At 41.9% G+C, this 18,805-nt stretch overlaps 2 protein-coding genes across 5 annotated transcripts in view; both read left to right on the forward strand.

Annotated features, from left to right (window-relative positions):
• LOC309350282 (uncharacterized protein) overlaps positions 1 to 528 on the forward strand; it is a 43,895-nt gene extending 43,367 nt beyond the window's left edge. Inside the window, exon 9 of the mRNA XM_081877160.1 lies at positions 156 to 528. Within this exon, the coding sequence (XP_081733286.1) occupies positions 156 to 306 (151 nt within the window). The 3' untranslated portion in view covers positions 307 to 528. The remainder of the gene's footprint in view (positions 1 to 155) is intronic.
• The window catches only part of LOC309350311 (CD209 antigen-like protein D), an 86,783-nt gene that overhangs the window by 18,225 nt on the left and 49,753 nt on the right, over positions 1 to 18,805 (forward strand). The window contains exons 1-3 of one of the 4 annotated variants that reach the window (XM_081877224.1): positions 12,058 to 12,163; positions 15,763 to 15,846; positions 18,530 to 18,607. In XM_081877224.1, the coding sequence (XP_081733350.1) occupies positions 15,792 to 15,846; positions 18,530 to 18,607 (133 nt within the window). In that variant the 5' untranslated portion in view covers positions 12,058 to 12,163; positions 15,763 to 15,791. Of the gene's footprint in view, positions 1 to 12,057; positions 12,182 to 12,208; positions 12,372 to 15,762; positions 15,847 to 18,529; positions 18,608 to 18,805 lie in introns of those variants that run through there. The other 3 variants (XM_081877226.1, XM_081877223.1, XM_081877225.1) reach the window with 3 other exon arrangements.

Consider the following 18,805-nt stretch of genomic DNA (forward strand, 5'->3'; position numbering starts at 1 on the left):
GAATTCTAAAATCTGGGGAGAAAAATCCATTCCTATTGTGGGTGGATGTTAAGAGAGAAAGAACTGAACCTCTTTTTAATGGTAGAAGGCATGGGGAGTGGGTGAGGAAGTAGACATCCAATCTTGACTGATCAGTGCTGCTCTTTTCTTTTCAGGTACTGGGTTTATTATTCGCTACATGATGAATTGAACCATGACTGCACTGCAATGACCTTTGATTGCATTGATACTTGCTGGATAGCATTAGAATGTCATCTACAAATGCCGTATATTTGTAAGAAGGTGCCAGATGATGCTTGGCTCTAAGAAGACACTTTCAAGATGAACAAAACTGGATCTCATGATCACTACACAAAAGCAAAACCAAGAGATCACCCCACCCTGCTGTTTTAATGCACAATCCACACACTGCCATCTAGATTATGGGACTCTTTGGCATCAGCACTCAAAAACACCTTGAAAAGACCTTATTCTGCAAGCTCAAACGTAGATGGCTACAAAAATAGAGAATGGAAGGGTCCAGTCATAGCCTGTTTTCTGTTTAATGTATTTATTTGCAATGCATACCAATATTTGTTTCCTTACTCTGTGTGTTTGATGTCCCATTGCCCCTTCTGATCTTCATCGCCACTACCTTACAAGGCACATAAGGACAACCCTGCATGCCAGGCAATGAGAATGGGGGCCACCCAGCACCTGGTGTCTTCTTCTAGCAGGCTAATCACAAATACAACTTTGGCTTCATCACTGGAAATTCTGGCACCCTTACTCTCATATAGAGCTAACATTCTACTCTATCTGCGTTTATTTACAGCAGTAATAAAGAACAAAGAAACCAGGTTCTCCAGAAGTGGAGAAAGCTCCTCCCCAGAACAGGCAGGATGACACTAGGACCCTGAGCTGTTAACCCTGTAAGCTCTGATTCCCCTCACACTCCCTCTTGTCCTGCGCTGCTGGGGGCTTGTAAGTATCACCACTTACCCCAAAACCAAACCTTCACAGAACTCCCCATGATGCTGGAAGCTCAAAGGTTTTGTGAACCCATCTGCCAGGTTCTTGTGGCTTGGGAAGTACTGCAACTTCACCAGGCCTGTCTGGACACTCTGACACACATTCTGGAAACGCATGCCCAGATGTGATGGTGTCCGGCACACTTCCCTGTGCCAAATGTGAGCCTTAAGCTTTCTTCCTGGCCCCAAGCAGAGTTTCGCAGCAGCGGTTAGTGCCTTGTGTGGGTGATAAATCAAAGTCTGTTCGCAGGCTTCTTGCTATCTAAGAAGGTTTTAATTAGGTTCAGAAAAACATCATAAATCAGCCCGGAGGACTAGTGGACATCCTCTCCGGCTCAACAGCTAAAAGCGAAAGTAACTCACACACAAAGAAAGATTCCTGTATGTGAACAAAACCACGCCTCAGAATGTGAGACTTCACACAGAACTGTTTAACCCTGTAAGTTCTGATTCTCCTCACAGTTTGGTTCTGGCCTTAAACTGCCCAGACTCTGCCCAGACTCAGACAGGGTTGATTGTCCTCCCAAACAGTGATGGGCAAGCAACACTCCCCGCAGATTTCTTGTTTTTTTTTTTTATTAAATTTTTATTGGGTTTTCAAATTTTTTAACAACAAACAACACATATGACTTCCCCCCACCCCCCCACATACATCCCACTTCCCCCATTTAATTCAGCAAGTTCTTATTCCTCTCTCTAAACTTAATCTCATTATTCTCCAACTTAGTTCATCTTATTAAACCCCATATTATTACCCTATCTTCTTATATGCAATAAATCCTTTTTTCTAAGATCAATCAAAATTTATATACCAATCTCCCCTTTTTTGTATTAAAGTATAAATCAAATTTACAATAACCAAAAATCATAAAGTTTTTCAAAAATCTGTTTTCCCCCCTCCCTCCCTGCCCGGGTATCTGTCCCTTCCCAGGTAGTTATCCTCCCATAAAATTCCTAGCCAGGATTCCTCACATCTCCAGCCCTCAAGTCTATTTCAGTCTCTCTCCGGTTTTTCTGTTGATATTCCTTTTTGCTGGTTTCCAGGTCTCGAAGGGTGTCTGTTACAGTTACTTCCTCTTCTCCCAGTTCAAACCTAATTGAGAAAACTTGTTGCCAGGGTTCTACCAAAAGTCCTCCAGGTTGCAAATAATAAAGGCCAGAAAAGAGGAGGAAGTCCCAGTTATATTTCTTTACTCCTTTAATTTCCATAATTCCACAGTTTCCAAGGGCTTCCTCCTTCACTTTTCTCCTCAGTCTCATGTCTTCATACTTTGTAATCCAAAAGGTTTCTTTGTTCTCTGGCAACATAGGTTTCCACACTTTCTCTTCTCCGACTTCCTCCTTCACCCCCTCCAAAGATGTCATATTTGGTTGAGCTACAGAGTCTCTCAAGAACAAGTCTCTAGTTCCCTCAGCAAGGTTGTTTGTTTTGAAAATCAAGGTCATGTATTGTTCTTGTAGGATTCCCACGAGAAAAGAGGCTCTCTCTATTTGTGCTAGTAATTTTCCTTCTGCAGCCATTGTAGTGTCACTGGTTTCCCCTAGGGGGATTGCCATTGTTCAAAGTTCTACGCCAGCAATCCTTTACCCTATTGTTTATTTACTTTGTTTCAAATCACGTCTGTTTATATGTAACACCTTTAAACCAAAGAGATATATAGTAATACAGTTTTGTCCTTTGTTCAGCTGTTTGACAGCTCAGTTGACAGCTGTCAAACTCCGATTCCTTAAGGCTAGATTGGTGCAGGACGCTCCCAGGTCCAAGGGGGGGGGGTCACAAAAGTTTTCAAAGTTCGTCTCTTCCCTCCAGCACAACTTGACAAGATAAAACTTGTTCTTAAAAGTTATTAAAGTCTCTTACCAGTTTCCGTAAACATAAAATCTTTTTTCCGATCTTAGATTTTCGCTCCTTGCTTCCAATTGCCTGTATGAAGGGGGGGTGCGGACTTCCCTTTAGCACATCCCCCCGTTTGCCCGATTTAAAAATAACGATTTTTTTTAAACCAAATTTTCTTCTACTCACGGGGTGTTTGTATCCAATCGAATTTTCAGGTAGAAAGTTGACGCTCTCCGGTGAATGGCTTGCGGCTTCACTCCACTGAGGTAGCGGTTTACTCTCAGCACCACGCCACCCCCCGTACCTTCTCCGCAGCCTTTAAAAAGGCTCTTCGACTGTCAAGGGGGGCGCTTAAGGTGCCCACCGAGTCACCAGGTCCACAGGTATCCGCACCTGTGGTTTCTAAGGGTCCCCGCGTCGCCGGCGCGGCAAGACCCGTCCTCAGAGGAGCCGATTCCCTCCGGAGCTCGGAGGGAATCCGCCATTACACCGATCGCATCAACCCGGAAGTCCCACTCCCCGCAGATTTCTTGAACCAGACATCTGTAGAACTCCTGTTCCCAGCACAGCTCTGACTGTGCGCTGAACTCAGCTTCAGTAGAGGACAGCACAATGAGACTCTGCTTCCGGGACTTCCTCCCAACTAGATATTCCCCAAACTTTATGACCATCCCAGATACAGACTTCCTGTCATCCAGATTTGCCCAGTTGCTATCTGCCCAACACATGAGCTTGGCGTCACCTGTAGCAGACAGCTTAAGGCAAAAGTCTTTGGTATCTTGCAGGTGACGCAGGACCCGTTTAATACCATTCCAGGCTTGCACACTTGGACTTGTGGCTTCCCTGCTGAGCTAATTGGTAGCAAAAGCAATGTCCAGCCTGCTCCACTGGGAAAGATACAGCAGACTACCCAGAGCTGACTGAAAGTTCTCAGCTTTCTCAAACTCAGTGTGTTCCGCTAGCTGACTGTCTTTCACGTAGCTTGTCTCCATGGGTGTTCTAACCCCTGCACAATCAGACATTCTGAACTTCTCAAGAAACTGCTCAATCTTGCCTTTCTGACTGAGCAAGAAGCTTCCATCTTCAGACCTGTCTATCTGTACCCCTAGGTAGACTCACTGAACCCAGGTTCTTGAGTTGGAAACGTTTTCCAAGCTCTTTGGCAAACTTCTGCACCTTGAGACATGAATTATGTCATCCACAAAAACCAAAACCAGTTCTTGTGACTCTCCTGACCCTTTCAGGTACAGACAGCTGTAAATAAATACTTGTCTCCATGGGTGTTCTAACCCCTGCACAATCAGACATTCTGAACTTCTCAAGCAACTGCTCAATCTTGCCTTTCTGACTGAGCAAGAAGCTTCCATCTTCAGACCTGTCTATCTCTACCCCTGGGTAAACTCACTGAACCCAGGTTCTTGAGTTGGAAACATTTTCCAAGCTCTTTGGCAAACCTCTGCACCTGATTGTCTGCCCTTGAGACATGAATTATATCATCCACAAAAACCAAAACCAGTTCTTGTGACTCTCCTGACCCTTTCAGGTACAGACAGCTGTAAATAAATACTTCTAGAGTAGAAGAGAGGGACGCGGGTGGCACTGTGGGTAAAACCTCAGTGCCTAGGACTTGTTGATCATAAGGTCGGTGGTTCGAATCCCCGCAACGGGGTGAGCTCCTGTCGTTCAGTCCCAGCTCCTGTCAACCTAGCAATTCGAAAGCACCCCTAAGTGCAAGTAGATAAATAGGGACCGCTTTATAGCAGGAAGGTAAACGGCGTTTCCGTGTGCGGCGCTGGTTCTGGCTCGCCAGATGCAGCTTCGTCACGCTGGCCAGTGACCCGGAAGTGTCTTCGGACAGCGCTGGCTCCCGGCCTCTTGAGCGAGATGAGAGCGCAACCCTAGAGTCGGTCACGATTGGCCCTGACGGGCAGGGGTACCTTTACCTTTACCTTTAGAGTAGAAGAGAAGCTGAGTGCAGTCTCTGATTTACACACACTTTGCACACACAGAAGGTCACTTTGCTGTGTTTTACTCTGCTGTGCTCAGAGGTCTGAAGGAGCAGAAATAGCCTACCTTGATTTCAGCAAGGCATTTGACAAGGTGCCCCGTGATATTCTTGTAAAGAAGCTGGTAAAATGCGGACTTGACTATGCTACCACTCAGTGGATTTGTAACTGGCTGACTGACCGAACCCAAAGGGTGCTCATCAATGGTTCCTCTTCATCCTGGAGAAGAGTGACTAGTGGGGTGCCACAGGGTTCTGTCTTGGGCCCGGTCTTATTCAACATCTTTATCAACGACTTGGATGATGGACTCAAGGGCATCCTGATCAAATTTGCAGATGACACCAAACTGGGAGGGGTGGCTAACACCCCAGAGGACAGGATCACACTTCAAAACGACCTTGACAGATTGGAGAACTGGGGCAAAACAAACAAGATGAATTTTAACAGGGAGAAATGTAAAGTATTGCACTTGGGCAAAAAAAATGAGAGGCACAAATACAAGATGGGTGACACCTGGCTTGAGAGCAGTACATGTGAAAAGGATCTAGGAGTCTTGGTTGACCACAAACTTGACATGAGCCAACAGTGTGACGCGGCAGCTAAAAAAGCCAATGCAATTCTGGGCTGCATCAATAGGAGTATAGCATCTAGATCAAGGGAAGTAATAGTGCCACTGTATTCTGCTCTGGTCAGACCTCACCTGGAGTACTGTGTCCAGTTCTGGGCACCACAGTTCAAGAAGGACACTGACAAACTGGAACGTGTCCACAGGAGGGCAACCAAAATGGTCAAAGGCCTGGAAACGATGCCTTATGAAGAACGGCTAAGGGAGCTGGGCATGTTTAGCCTGGAGAAGAGGAGGTTAAGGGGTGATATGATAGCCATGTTCAAATATATAAAAGGATGTCACATAGAGGAGGGAGAAAGGTTGTTTTCTGCTGCTCCAGAGAAGCGGACACGGAGCAATGGTTCCAAACTACAAGAAAAAAGATTCCACCTAGACATTAGGAAGAACTTCCTGACAGTAAGAGCTGTTCGACAGTGGAATTTGCTGCCAAGGAGTGTGGTGGAGTCTCCTTCTTTGGAGGTCTTTAAGCAGAGGCTTGACAACCATATGTCAGGAGTGCTCTGATGGTGTTTCCTGCTTGGCAGGGGGTTGGACTCGATGGCCCTTGTGGTCTCTTCCAACTCTATGATTCTATGATTCTATGAAATGTGCAACGGAAGCCTGCAGGACCTCCACCCTTCACCATTTACAGCAGTACTTAATCAGCCAGTGTCTGGCATGAAAACATCCTCCACGCTGGACAAAACCGAAAGTCAGACAGAACAAAGAAACCAGCTTCTCCGGATGTGGAGAAAGCTCCTCCCCAGAACAGGCAGGACGACGCTAGGAAGTGGCAGGATTTAAACTAAATAGGAACAAAACTAAACTACTACTCAAAAACTTGAAGAAGAAGAAGAAAAGGATTCAGAGCAAAATATTGAGATAGAAGTCCATAAAAAATGTTATTCCTTTTTCAATCAGTCTCAGTGATCCTGAAAGATGAACGTTTTAAAAAATGGCAGAAGGAAATTTCTAAGTTCATGGGGGGGGGGGCAAAAGGCCAAGGATAAAATATAAAATATTTACAGATACTAAAGATAGAGGCGAGTTTGCCTTCCCAGACTTTAAATTATATTACGAAGCTACATGCCTGGTATGGATCAGGGACTGGATGAAGTTGGAAAAGCAAGAAGCATTAGAACTGGAAGGACATGATAACAGATTTGGCTGGCACACATATTTATGGTATGGGAAAGGGAAGGTACATAGAAGTTTTTATAACCATATAATTAGGAAATTACTAATGAGAGTATGGGAGAGATATAAAGACTTGTTAGAACAGAAGTCCCCTTAGTGGCTCTCACCACATGAAGCCTTACTGCTCAAACCACTTGGAAAGAAAGTAAAGTGGCTGATTTGCTAAAGGACCCAGATGGAAAATGGAAACTAAGAGATTATGATTAATAAAAGACCATTTTCAGAGTTGGTTACATTATCGACAATTACACGAAACATACAAAGAAGACAACAAGAAAGGATTTAGCTATACGACTTCCAGATGTCAAAAGGAAGTGGTAGAAAGGAAAGTAAAACTGTTAAAAGGTGCATATAGCATCCTGCTAGAATGGGAGACGCAGAGGTGAAATCAGTTATGATTAAATGGGCACAAGATATAGGCCCTAACATCATGTTGGAAGATTGGGAAAGGTTATGGGAAATTGATTTAAAATTCACATATTGTTCTTTGCTGAAAGAAAACTATATGAAAATGATGTACAGATGGTATATAACACCAATTGGGACTTCCGGGTTAGCGCCGGGTTAGCGCCATCGGCGAATGGCGGAGTTCCTCCGATCGGAGGAACGGGCTCCGTGGAAACTGGGTCTTCCCACCGCGGCGAAGGTGGGGACCAGCTAGAAATCCCAGGCGGAGAAGCCTGGGAACGTGGGGTTCAGCAGAGCACCAAGAGCTCCTCCCCCACTCGCGGGGAAACCCCTTTTTGGGGCTCCGGAGCGGAGTGGGGTGAGCAGCGCGGTGCTGCAAACCGATTGCTGCTTTCACGGAGGGAAGCCGTACAGCCATCGCCGGAGAGTGCTGACTTTTTCCTGATGACAATTGGACTCTAAAACAAGTACCCGTGAGTAAAAATGGAAGATTTGACTAAGAAACTTTTGAAATTTATGAATTAGGCAACGAAGCGGGAAGGTCTAAACAGGAAGTCCGCCTTCCACTTTTTGTAAATAGACTGAAGTAAAGATTTTGCAAGCTAAATAGCCTGGAAAATTGATCCAAAGATTGAAATTTCCTGCATTTATAACCAACAAAACCCCCTTGACAGCAGGAGAAAAGGGGGGGGGGACTTTGACCGTTTAATCCTGCAGAAAAAGAGTAAAGGAATATAAGTTTCTATCGTCCCAAACCTGGGGACGGGGTGCCAGGACAGAAATGGTTGGAGATGTCCATTGATTGATAACGGAACACTTTTGACAGATAGTTAAAAAAGAGAAACAAACGAACTTCAATGCTACTTTCTGCATTTTTGTATTTCAAGGAAACAAAGTATTTGAAATTTGAAAGTAAATTTCCCTTTGTTGGATACTTTTTAAAGATGGACGTTAGAAACTGTGTCCCCTAGAGGGAGCTTGTCAGTTTGTTCCTGCAGTCTACAGGGAAACGTTATAGTTGTGAGAATTAGACCGTGGGACCAGCTATTTGACCTTGGACAGAAATGTGCAGGGAGGAAGTTCTAACGTCTGCCCTTGGCAAAACAATTGCTATGCTGCAGCAGTTGCATGAGAAAATGAACTTGATGAATGAAAAGTTAGACTTTATGACTGCTGTAGCCAGTAAATATGAACTAACAAGAAACAAAGACAAAGAAATTCTACAACAATTAACGCAGGAAACTGGTTCGACAAGGCAAATCCAAGGGCAGATGAATATGGAAGAGGTTGCAATTGCACCTCAAAAGATACAAAGGGAGAGATCCAAAGTCCTGCATGACCAAAAGCCGCAACATTGGAAGATTGAATTTGGAGTGTGTCTGGAAGTGCCTGGAGTCAAGGAAGCTCTTAGCTCTGGTGGGACTGTGAAACAAGTTGACAACTACTTCTGGAATAACTACTTTTTGGATTACAAAATTAAAGTAGGGGAGGGGGATTGTGGGGAATGGGCTAACTTGATGAAAGAAAATAAAGATTATTACCGTTTGGAATTCCCTGGAGACCCTCTCCTCAAGGAGAGAGGGAAGAAACTACGAAAGAAACCAACAAGGGACAGGGAAGGGTGCAAGTATAAACGGGAACAAGAAAATCTGCAGAGGGGCGTGGAAGAGACCTGAGAGCCTCGGATATTAGAACACCAGATTGATGGACAGGATGTAATGGTTAGAATGGACTGACATAACCCGAAGCCAGGAAGAAGGGACGTTGGATTTAATTAGAAGAGAATTTCTTTTTATATATTTTCTTTTTGGAATTAGTGTGATACTAATGAAATATCAGAATATGTTGGAAAGGAATTAATTGGCTTTAGTAGAAAGGTTTGAAGGAGGTATGCAGAAATATGGTTTAAATTTTGAATTTTTATGGTTCTTTAGGTAAGATAAGGTTAATGAAATCAACGGTAAATTGAATAACAGAATATAGTAAAAGTTGGAAAGGATATGTTGAGCTAACGGGGTGGGGGGAAGAGAGACAGATTGTTAAGACAAATTATTTAAATAAAAATTGTGAAGTATGGGAAGAATTTGCTGAAATAATGAATTAAGATAGAATACAATAAGGGAGGTGTGAGGAGGTCCAAGAAATAAGTAAATGAAAGGATGTAATTTGGATTTGTATTTTTCTTTGTTATTCTTTTTTCTGTTTTTTGTTGTTTTGTTGTTGTATTTTTGTTTTTTTCTTGTATTCTTTTTGAAATTTTGAATAAATATCATTTTTTAAAAAATTCACATATTGTTCTTTGCTGAAAGAAAACTATATGAAAATGATGTACAGATGGTATATAACACCAGTGCAGTTAGGAAGAATGTATAAAACTGGTTCAAATCTGTATTGGAAATTTAAGGGAAAAGAAGGGACTTTTTATCACATGTGGTGGGAGTGTAGTAAAAAAAATTTTTTTAAAGAGAAATGATATATAATGAGTTGAAGAAAATATTCCAATTAACATTTGTAAAAAAGCCTGAAGCTTTCTTGTTAGGGATTGTAGGAAAAGACCTGCCAAGGAAATTAAAAAAACATTTTCATGTTTGCAACAACGGCGGCAAGTGTCTTAATACCACAAGGATGGCAGAATGAGGAAATCCTGACTAAAGAACTGTGGCAAGAGAAACTGATGAATTATGCGGAATTTGCAAAACTGACACATAAACTACGTGACAAGGATAAAAGTGACTTTAAAGAAGAATGGGAACCTTTTACGAAGTACTTAAAGAAACAACAAAATGAACTGGACTCCTTGCCAGGTTTTGAATATACATTCACAAACTTTTTATTGGTAATATACTGAAAGATAAACTGAGGATCTTTACAACTCTGTAACATGCAGAGTATATGTGCTGAGAAACCAGAGAGAGGAGCTGAGGGAAGTCTGGGTGGGGTGGGAGGGCGGGCTTTTCTTTTTAGAGGAGGAGGGAGGGGGAAATGGGGAGAGAAAAATTGAGGATGACGTATTTTTGATAAATTGTTAATTGTTGAAATCCATAATAAAAAATATATTTTTTAAAAAAAGAGGAAGTGTGACATCTAGTGGTTATAGAAATATATATTGGTAAAATCTGTGTTTTAATTGGGATAGATTGTGTCAAATAATAGAATTAAATTGTTGAATTATAAATATCAAAATATGGCTGCAAGAAAACCACTGGTCCCGACTGGAACTTCTGCAACCACTCCAGCACAGGTGGAGAAGGATTTTGGCCCAGGAATTAGAACCAAAAACTGATCTCACAGATATGATTATGGACTTAAGGGGGGAAAATAGGGGAAACGCTTAGGCATTGGGGAGTGAACTTGACCAGAATACAAAGTTAGTATTGGATTCAACAGGACAAATTAAAGAATTGATGGGAATAACAGTACTGGACCTTAAAACTAAGACAGAGAGTCTAGAAGAAAAGACAAAACCGGCACAAGCAGAGGGGAAAGACCTAAAAAAGGACCATGAGAAATTAAAGGAGGAATCAGCAGAATTGAGGGCTTTGCAGGAATCAGTTTGGGATGCAATAGCTGTTCTAGAAATGCACCAGAAGAAACAAATCTTGGCTTCTGGGGAATTCCAGAAGAATCATAAGAAGATATAAGACTTAAATTACGGTAATCATAGAGTTGTCAGAATGGAAAGGGATTCAGGAAGAAATTTTGGAGAATTTGAAAGATAAAATGTTTAAGATAAAATCAAGTTTTGCAAAAACCAAAACACTACCAAGAGATTGCCTGGTAGTTTCCAATTCACGTGCGATAAAAGACACTATATTACAAACGAATTACCAAAAAAGATTACAAATAGAACAGAATATAATCATTTCAAAGGAAATTCCTAGTAGATTACTTAGAAAACCAAATAACTAAATTACTGACAGACGCATTGAAAAATAAAATTCCATATAGAGGAAAGGCACAGGCAGAGGGGAAAGATCTAAAAAAGGATTTGGGGCTTCCAGATTTCATGGTCCCGCCCCCGTTACCATTTGTTGATTGCCATGGAATTTTTTGGGTGGGGGTTTGAGATGGGTTTTTGGAAGACACCTGTGCATGAATTTGTTTTGTGTGCGTAGATCAGTGCACCCTGACCAATGCACAGTCTTCGCAGTAGAAGTGGTGTGTCTGGGAGCTTTCCTTCCCAGCCAGAGAGTGTGCATGCACAAGGCAAGTCCAATGTGCCCCCATCCCACAACCCTGCCAGAACCATCTCTCTCTCTACTGGCTCCCTTGGACCTGACATGGGAACCAAGAGAAGGCAGAAGCACAGCTGGCCTCAATCTTTTGTTTCATGTTTCTGTGTACATAGTAATGAGGGGTTTCTAGCATATGAAGCTTATCAGAGTCCAATTCATGGTTTGTGCAGATCTAGCTTTCTTTTCCAAGTACAGTTCTTGATGAGTTGCCATTGGTTGAAGCTCAATTGCATGCAGGGCTTTTTTGCATCTGGAACTCACTGGAACTCAGTTCTGACACCTCTCAGGTGGACACCATCATAAGAGAGCAAGGGAAGTGTTCATGGTCAGTTCTGGTACCCTTTTTTCTGGAAAAGTAGCACTGGTGGCATGTATGTTTTGATGATGATGCATTCAATAAATGTAGACCAAAAATGTTGAAGTTTGAATATTTCTGTTCCTTGTCTTTCTGCTTTAACTTTGCAAATGAAGATTTACACCAATGCACTTTGCCATATTTCCTGGTACAAGTGTTGAGATAGGAAGCTTTCCAATATTACTAGCAGAGTTTATGAGGAGTAAGGATTCTTTTGGGGATATGCTTTGAAGGTAAAGTATGTACCCAGTTTAAAAAAAAACCAGAACTAATAACTTTTGAAAAAAATAAGTAGTATATCAAATCTGAAACCAACATTTCCCTAGGTTTATGCTTTATATGGAATGCTGATTGGATGTGATGAGCAGCCAATCAGGAAATGGTATAGCCTAAATGGGAGGAGTTCTGGAATGCCTGACATCACAAGGGAGGTGGTTCTTAGCCAGTGGAAGGATGAAAAACCCTTAGGAGGAAATTAGGGGAAAGATTGTTCCATGGCAACACCAAGGTATCCAAACAGAAAGAGGTCTGAGGGGTGTAACACTTTCCTTACAAGCTATGATATTTGCAGGGACTCATTCCAGGGCCAAAAGGTCACCAAGAGAGAAAATGATAGGGAGCTCTTATAAACTACAGATGGTTTTTCTTTTTCAAATACTAGACCTCAGGGTCATCCAATGAAACTGAGTGGTGGAACATTATAAGGATGTGCACAGGTGCTGTCTTGCCAGTGTCCCCTACTGGCTGTTTGGCCAATAGCAACCACCAGGCAAGCAACAGGTTTTTTGGATTCCACTGGACAGAGAATTGACAGACTCTTAGGTAGAGACAAACTCTTATTTATTGGTAAACATCAGGAAAGAAATTGATCAGCAACCTGGAATGCAGTCTAATATGATCAAGGTGTCTCCCCTGCCAGGTAAGGTGCCGTGCTCGACTTCCGGGTTGGTGCCACTGACTAATGGCGGACTCCCTCCGAGCTCTGGAGGGATCGGCTCCGCGGGATCGGGTCTTGCCGCTGCGGCAAAACGGGGACCCTTAAAAATCACAGGCGCGGAATCCTGTGAGCGTGGGGACTCGGCGGGCACCTTTTGCGCGCCCCCCCAAGCTGCAAAGGAGCCTTTTTAAAGGCTCCGGAACGGTACGGGGTGAGCGGCGCGGTGCTGAGAGTCGACTGCTTCTCCCGCGGAGTGAAGTCGCACAGCTGTGGTCGGAGAGCGCTGACTTCTTCTTGTGAGCAATTGGACGCTAAAGTAACAACCCGTGAGTAGTACGGAAATTGGAACTTTAAAGAAAAATTCCTTTTTATGAATTAGGCACGATCGGGGAAGGTCCAAACAGGAAGTCAGCCTTCCCTCTCTGTAAACAATCTAAAGCAAAGGACCTGCTAACTAAGGTCGAGAGAATCTGTCTTCTTTTTGCAAAAGACTTAAATTTCACGGTTTGACATTATATGAAACTTTACTGGAAGCAGGGGAGCCTGCAGACAAAGAATTAATCTTGGGAGTGCCACATCCCCCCCCCCCGGACCCGGGAGTGTTCCGCGAGAGAGCCTGTTGAGCTACGGAAGAGTTTGACAGCTGTCAAGTTAGCTGTCAAGACAGAAAAAGAGAAATTTGTTTCTGTTGCTCTTGTTGGTTATATTTTGTTACAACTTGTTGAAAACAAGGAAGGGCTGATACAAACTAATTGGATTTTTGGACTTGAGCTGAAAGGAACATTAAGGAGCTAAAATCCCCCTAGAGGGGGTTTTGGGACATTACAAGAATGGCTGGAGGAGGGAAAATTTAGGCTGAGCTGAACAGAGCATTTGTTCTCTTGGGAAAGTTACAAGGCCAAATTGATGTTTTGGCTACAAATGTTACAACTCTGGACTTAACAGTAAACACTATCATTGAATTTGATAAGGATCTGGAACAGGAAGCCTATTCAACTGGACAAATAGAGAAACTTGAGAGCTTTGAGAACTTGGAGAAGGAGATATATGTTGTCCCTAAAGAAAAGGAAGGAGGAGCCGTAATTTTGCAGATGTCAAAAGAGAGCTGCAATTTGAGGCCTGACATGATGGCAATAAAGGAAAATAAAAATGTGATGTGGAAAGTCTGGCCTGAATTGGAGAGTGAAAAATGGAGAGATCTCCTTATGTGGAGATCTGAAGACCTAAGGATTACAAATTTGATTAAGGTGGAGGTTGGAGCTGTAGGGATAATTGGACTTGAAAGGAGTATGAAACAAGATTTGGACTACCCCATAGGCTCCACCCTTAAGTATGGAGGTCTGACCGGAAGAAATATGGACCTTGTTGGGCCGGAGCTTCTCCGAGATTTGCTGTTCAACATTAAGGACTATCAAAAAGACCGGCAGAGAGGAAGTGAGAGAGAATTAAGAGCCTCAGATGTTAGATCTCCAGGCTGATTGCATATTGAGACTGATAGACATTTGTTGGGGATGGAAACCGGGAAGGCGGTATGGGTGGAATAGAAATTGGGAATTTAAAGGGTATATAATTACAATTTGTTTTATTTTTTTTATTTTTTATTATTTGTATGAAAATTGGGAAATTCGTGGAAGGGAATTGTGGTCGATCTTAGAAAATGTTTAAAGAATAAATATTGATGTATAAGTTTGGTGAGAGCTAAGATGAGACAAAGTAAAATTGGTTTTTAAAGTGAATTAAATTAGGTGAGGACTTGCTGAGTTAACAACTTGAACTGGAATGCAGAGAGGGGAGGGGTGAGGAGGTCTGAGAAATAAGATAAAAGAAAAGTAAGCAATTGAAATTTTATGTGTTTTTAATTGTTTTTGAGTTTTGTATTTTTGTATTTTTTGATTTTTTTTGTTTTTGTTTTTCTTTTTGTATTTTGTATAAATTTGGAAATGCCAATAAATATTCATTAAAAAAAAAGGAATGCAGTCTAATATAAAGCCAACAGCAACTGGAATAAACTACAAAGCTAGCAATATAACCAATAAGCAAAATATCTCAGGCAACAACAACAACAAAACAGATAGAATAGGTTTAGTTCTTCATGTCTCTCCAGCCAATGGAGATCTGGAAGGCTTATCTGGGATACTTCAGACTGGTAGATGGTTGTTCTCTTCACATTCTGGAATGGAGCATAGAACAATGTATCAAGATCTCCCTGTCTCCTTCAGCTTCTGGCCCTTATATGTCGTATTTTTCCTTGTATAAGACTAGGGTTTTTAAACTAAAAAATTAGGTTTAAAATTGGTGCTCGTTTTATACATGGGTTGTGCTGAGGGGTGTTTTGTTAATTTGGAGTCTCCCAAAATAAGGGGTGTCATACATGGGGGCATCTTATAGACGGAAAAATATGGTAGTCTGTAGTGTAGGTCTCATGCCAAGCTGACAATAGATGTAATTCATGATGTAATTCCGTTCCCATCCTTTAATCTGGCCTGGGAGTCGACACATGTGGGCGTGAGTCTTCATTTGCATTCTTTATCTGTGCAGTTCAGTCACTGTAAGGTTACTTTCCTTGTTCCCAGTCAACTGCTTCCTCCTTCCTTCCCCCATGCAGGCAGGTGTTTGATAGCTGGCCAAGCCATGAAGTTCCTTTCACTTCTTCTCAAACAGCCAGGTTCCTTATATTAAAGCTCCAGCTACATTGCAAACCAGGGGCATCACATTCTGTTTTATTCCCTGGCAATACAGGTGCCCTGCTCTGATTCATGGGCCCAGTTTGTAAATCCAGATCTAGAGCATGATCCAGAAAATATAAGTCTTTGGGAAACCCATTTACTTGCATATCAAGGGCTGCTAGATCAGATGGCTTTGAAATGGAATTAGACAACAGTCCTCTTCTTCCTTTAAGCCACAGCATCAGATGTCAGGCTGGGTCATTGCAAAAAGAAAACAAAATGGCACACTTGGAAAGCCTACGTAACAGCTTCCCCTCTACTTCTTTTCCAGGTCCAACTTATGGTCTCCAAAGTCTTGCTAGATTCAATTGGATTTATAGAGTGAAAAATACTGTATATTGGACTCAACAACGTCTTTACAGGAAAGGATCTTCTAATACTGATGCCACTTTCTACCTAATGTGCTCATAATCTTATTCTCCATTTGTTGTTGTCTTATTCTAGCTTATTGTTTCCTAAACACAACTGAGAGGATGGAGCAGCCAGCACCCACAAATCCTGCAACACTATCGGCAACTATAACTGATGGTCTGTATACAGCACAGTCATATGGGATGAGGTTTCTCATAAAGTAGAGGGATGCATGGGAAATGCACAGGTTCTGTCTGCTTCTTTTCCATGTCCAACTTGTGGTCTCTAAAGTCTTTTTATTATTATTTATTTATTTCGTTTTTTCAAATTAAAACTTTACAATCAAATATCAACACACAATATAGAAACAAGATTCCAAAGAATCTCCTGGACTTCCCTCCTCCCCTTTGTGGGTCCGATTGTTAGTCAATTCCTCCTGCATCTTTTATAATAATCCAAATCTTTTACATTTCTATTATGTCCAAAATTCTGCATTAAACTACAAGTGGTATTCCAACCACACTAAGAATTATAGCTGTTTACAGTGGTTTTAAAAATAGATTACAAACTTTCCCCATTCCTTAAAATTTTCCTGATTTCTGATTCATTTTTGCCATTTCGGCATAATCCACCAACTTTATCTGCCATTCTTCTCTGGTAGGGAATTCATCTTATTTCCATCTCTGGGCCAATAACATCCTCGCAGCCATGGTCATGTACATTGTCTTTTCTGCTCCTTTGGGATTTTGGCACCTAGAATTCCTAACAGAAAGTATTTGAGGTTTTTTAGGGGGGAAATTAAACTTTTTCCCCAATTTATTAAATAACATTTCCCAAAATTCTTTTACTACCTTACATGTCCACCACATTTGATAAAAGGTGCCTTCTTTTTCCTTATATTGCCAACATATATTTGACCCTGTTTTATACATTTTTGCTAACTGACTGGGAGTTAAATACCAACGATATATCATTTTCATATAATTTCCTTTCAGCGTGCAACATGCTGCGAATTTTAAATTCCAATTCCCTAAGTTCTCCCATGCTGCAAGTTGTATATTATACCCAAAATCTTTCACCCAGTGTATCATTGGCTGATTAGGGCATGCCCAGGTGTCGCCCGGATCCCCCTGGTTGAAATTATCAATTTGTCCCTTGGCATGGGGACATTCTCAGGGGAGCTGAAGGAAGCAGTGGTATGTCTGCTCTTAAAGAAAACTTCGCTAGATCCTTTAGATCCATCCAATTACCGCCCAGTTTCAAATCTTCCATGTCTGGGTAAGGTAATTGAGAGAGCGGTTGCTGAACAGCTTGGTAGGTTTCTGGAGGAAACATCGGCTTTAGATCCATTTCAGTCTGGGTTCCGTCCTGGTTTCAGGACCGAGACAGCTCTGGTTGCCCTAACAGATGATCTCCGTAAACAACTAGGGGATGAGGGAACAGTTCGGGAATATATACACGGTAACTTATTAAAAATTAGGCAATAAGTAAAGGACAATACAATATTATTGATGTCCACAGCTGAAGAAAGGAAAAAATACTGTAATTTAATTGGCTGCTCCTCTTAATGTCAGTTCATAACTGTTGTTTGCAAATGCTTACTGAAGTCCTATAAACTAGATATCCAGGAGCTTAGAGAAGAATAGAATGCAAATGAGAATGCTATATTATCAGTAAATATATGAATTATTTGAAAAGCAATTGTAATTGTCAGGGAACTGCCATCAGTGCCGGAGGGAGAGAGCAAAAGCCAGAGGGATTATAGAGAGCCTCCAGGGATCGGGAGAAGCAGCTCCTCTTCTGGAGAAGAGAATAAATGCAGCTCCAGTGGAGGGGGGGGGCAGGAGTCGGATGTGGCGAGGTGGTCCCACGACTCCTTGCCTGGGACAAGCAGGGAAGGAAGGGGTCCTCTGCTGCCCACGCCCTCTCTGTGCAGAAGGCTTTCGCGCAGAGAGGGAAGACGGAGACTGGGCGTCAAGGAGCTTTTATGCTGGAAGAAGTTTAAGAAACGCCCACTCACAGATTCTGCCAGCGATTGAGTCAGCCACGGGTGAGTGGCTCTCCAGACAGATAAAGTTTACATTAGCAGCCAACCAGGGAGAGATTTGCCTGCTTGCGCATGAGCAACCCCTTGGAAACCTAACAGTAATGAACAGATTATGCTTGTAGGACTGCAAGAAGTTCTGTAAGGAGGATTGTTTGAAATATTGCAAGAAAAACTATGAAAAGACTTATTAGTTAATGATAATTAAGAGTAATAGAGAAATTAAGAAATGCAGAACAAGTGATAAAGAACAGAAAATCATCAGAGGTTGTTGATGGAAGTCTAAAACTTTGTATAAGATAAGAAATTATGTTAAATGATTGTTGGAAATGATATGTTTAAAAAAACTAATAAAAATGTGGAGAGAGAGAGAGAATGCTATATAATCTAAAACATTTTTCAATACCTTTGAATCCATATGGAACATCTTTTTGGTATAAGATGGATACTGATCCAGCATATAAAAAAAAAAGACATTTCAGTTATATTGGACTCAACAATGTCTTTACAGGAAATGATTGTCTAATGCTAATAGAGGCCAAAGTTTAATGTTGGAAATGCCTCACTGAGACATATTTTTGGCCTGATGTTGTTGTCCATTTCAACTTTGTACCGATGAAATCCTTGACATTTGTAGATGTGCATCTATTTTAAAAATTATGTTCCTGTAATAGGGAGATTAAGTGCAGGACAACAAAAGCAAATTTTGTGAGCTTTCATGCTTGACAAGAGACTAATACTCTGAGCTTGGAAGGGAAAACACCCACCATCCAACCAATGTGTTCATAGTCGTTATAATAGCTTGTTGTTTCACAGATGCAACTGAGAGGATGGAAAAGTCCGGAATTGATGAAGCATCCAGAAAGGATACAGCAGCAGCAAAAGAAACTCGTGGTCTGTATACAGCACAGTCATATGGGATGAGGTTTCTCATAAAGTAGAGGAATGCATGGGAAAGGGAAGTTGATGGAGAGACAGGCAGGGAGTGGAGCCAGTCAGGCTGTGCTAGGGAGGAGTACAGAAAAAAGAACACACAGCTCTTTGGGTGCCACAGATCCACGAAGCCCCATAGAAACCCCAGGATTCAGCACA

This window comes from Podarcis erhardii (assembly GCF_964252035.2).
Source record: "Podarcis erhardii genome assembly, chromosome: 9".
Classification (NCBI taxonomy): Eukaryota; Metazoa; Chordata; class Lepidosauria; order Squamata; family Lacertidae; genus Podarcis; species Podarcis erhardii.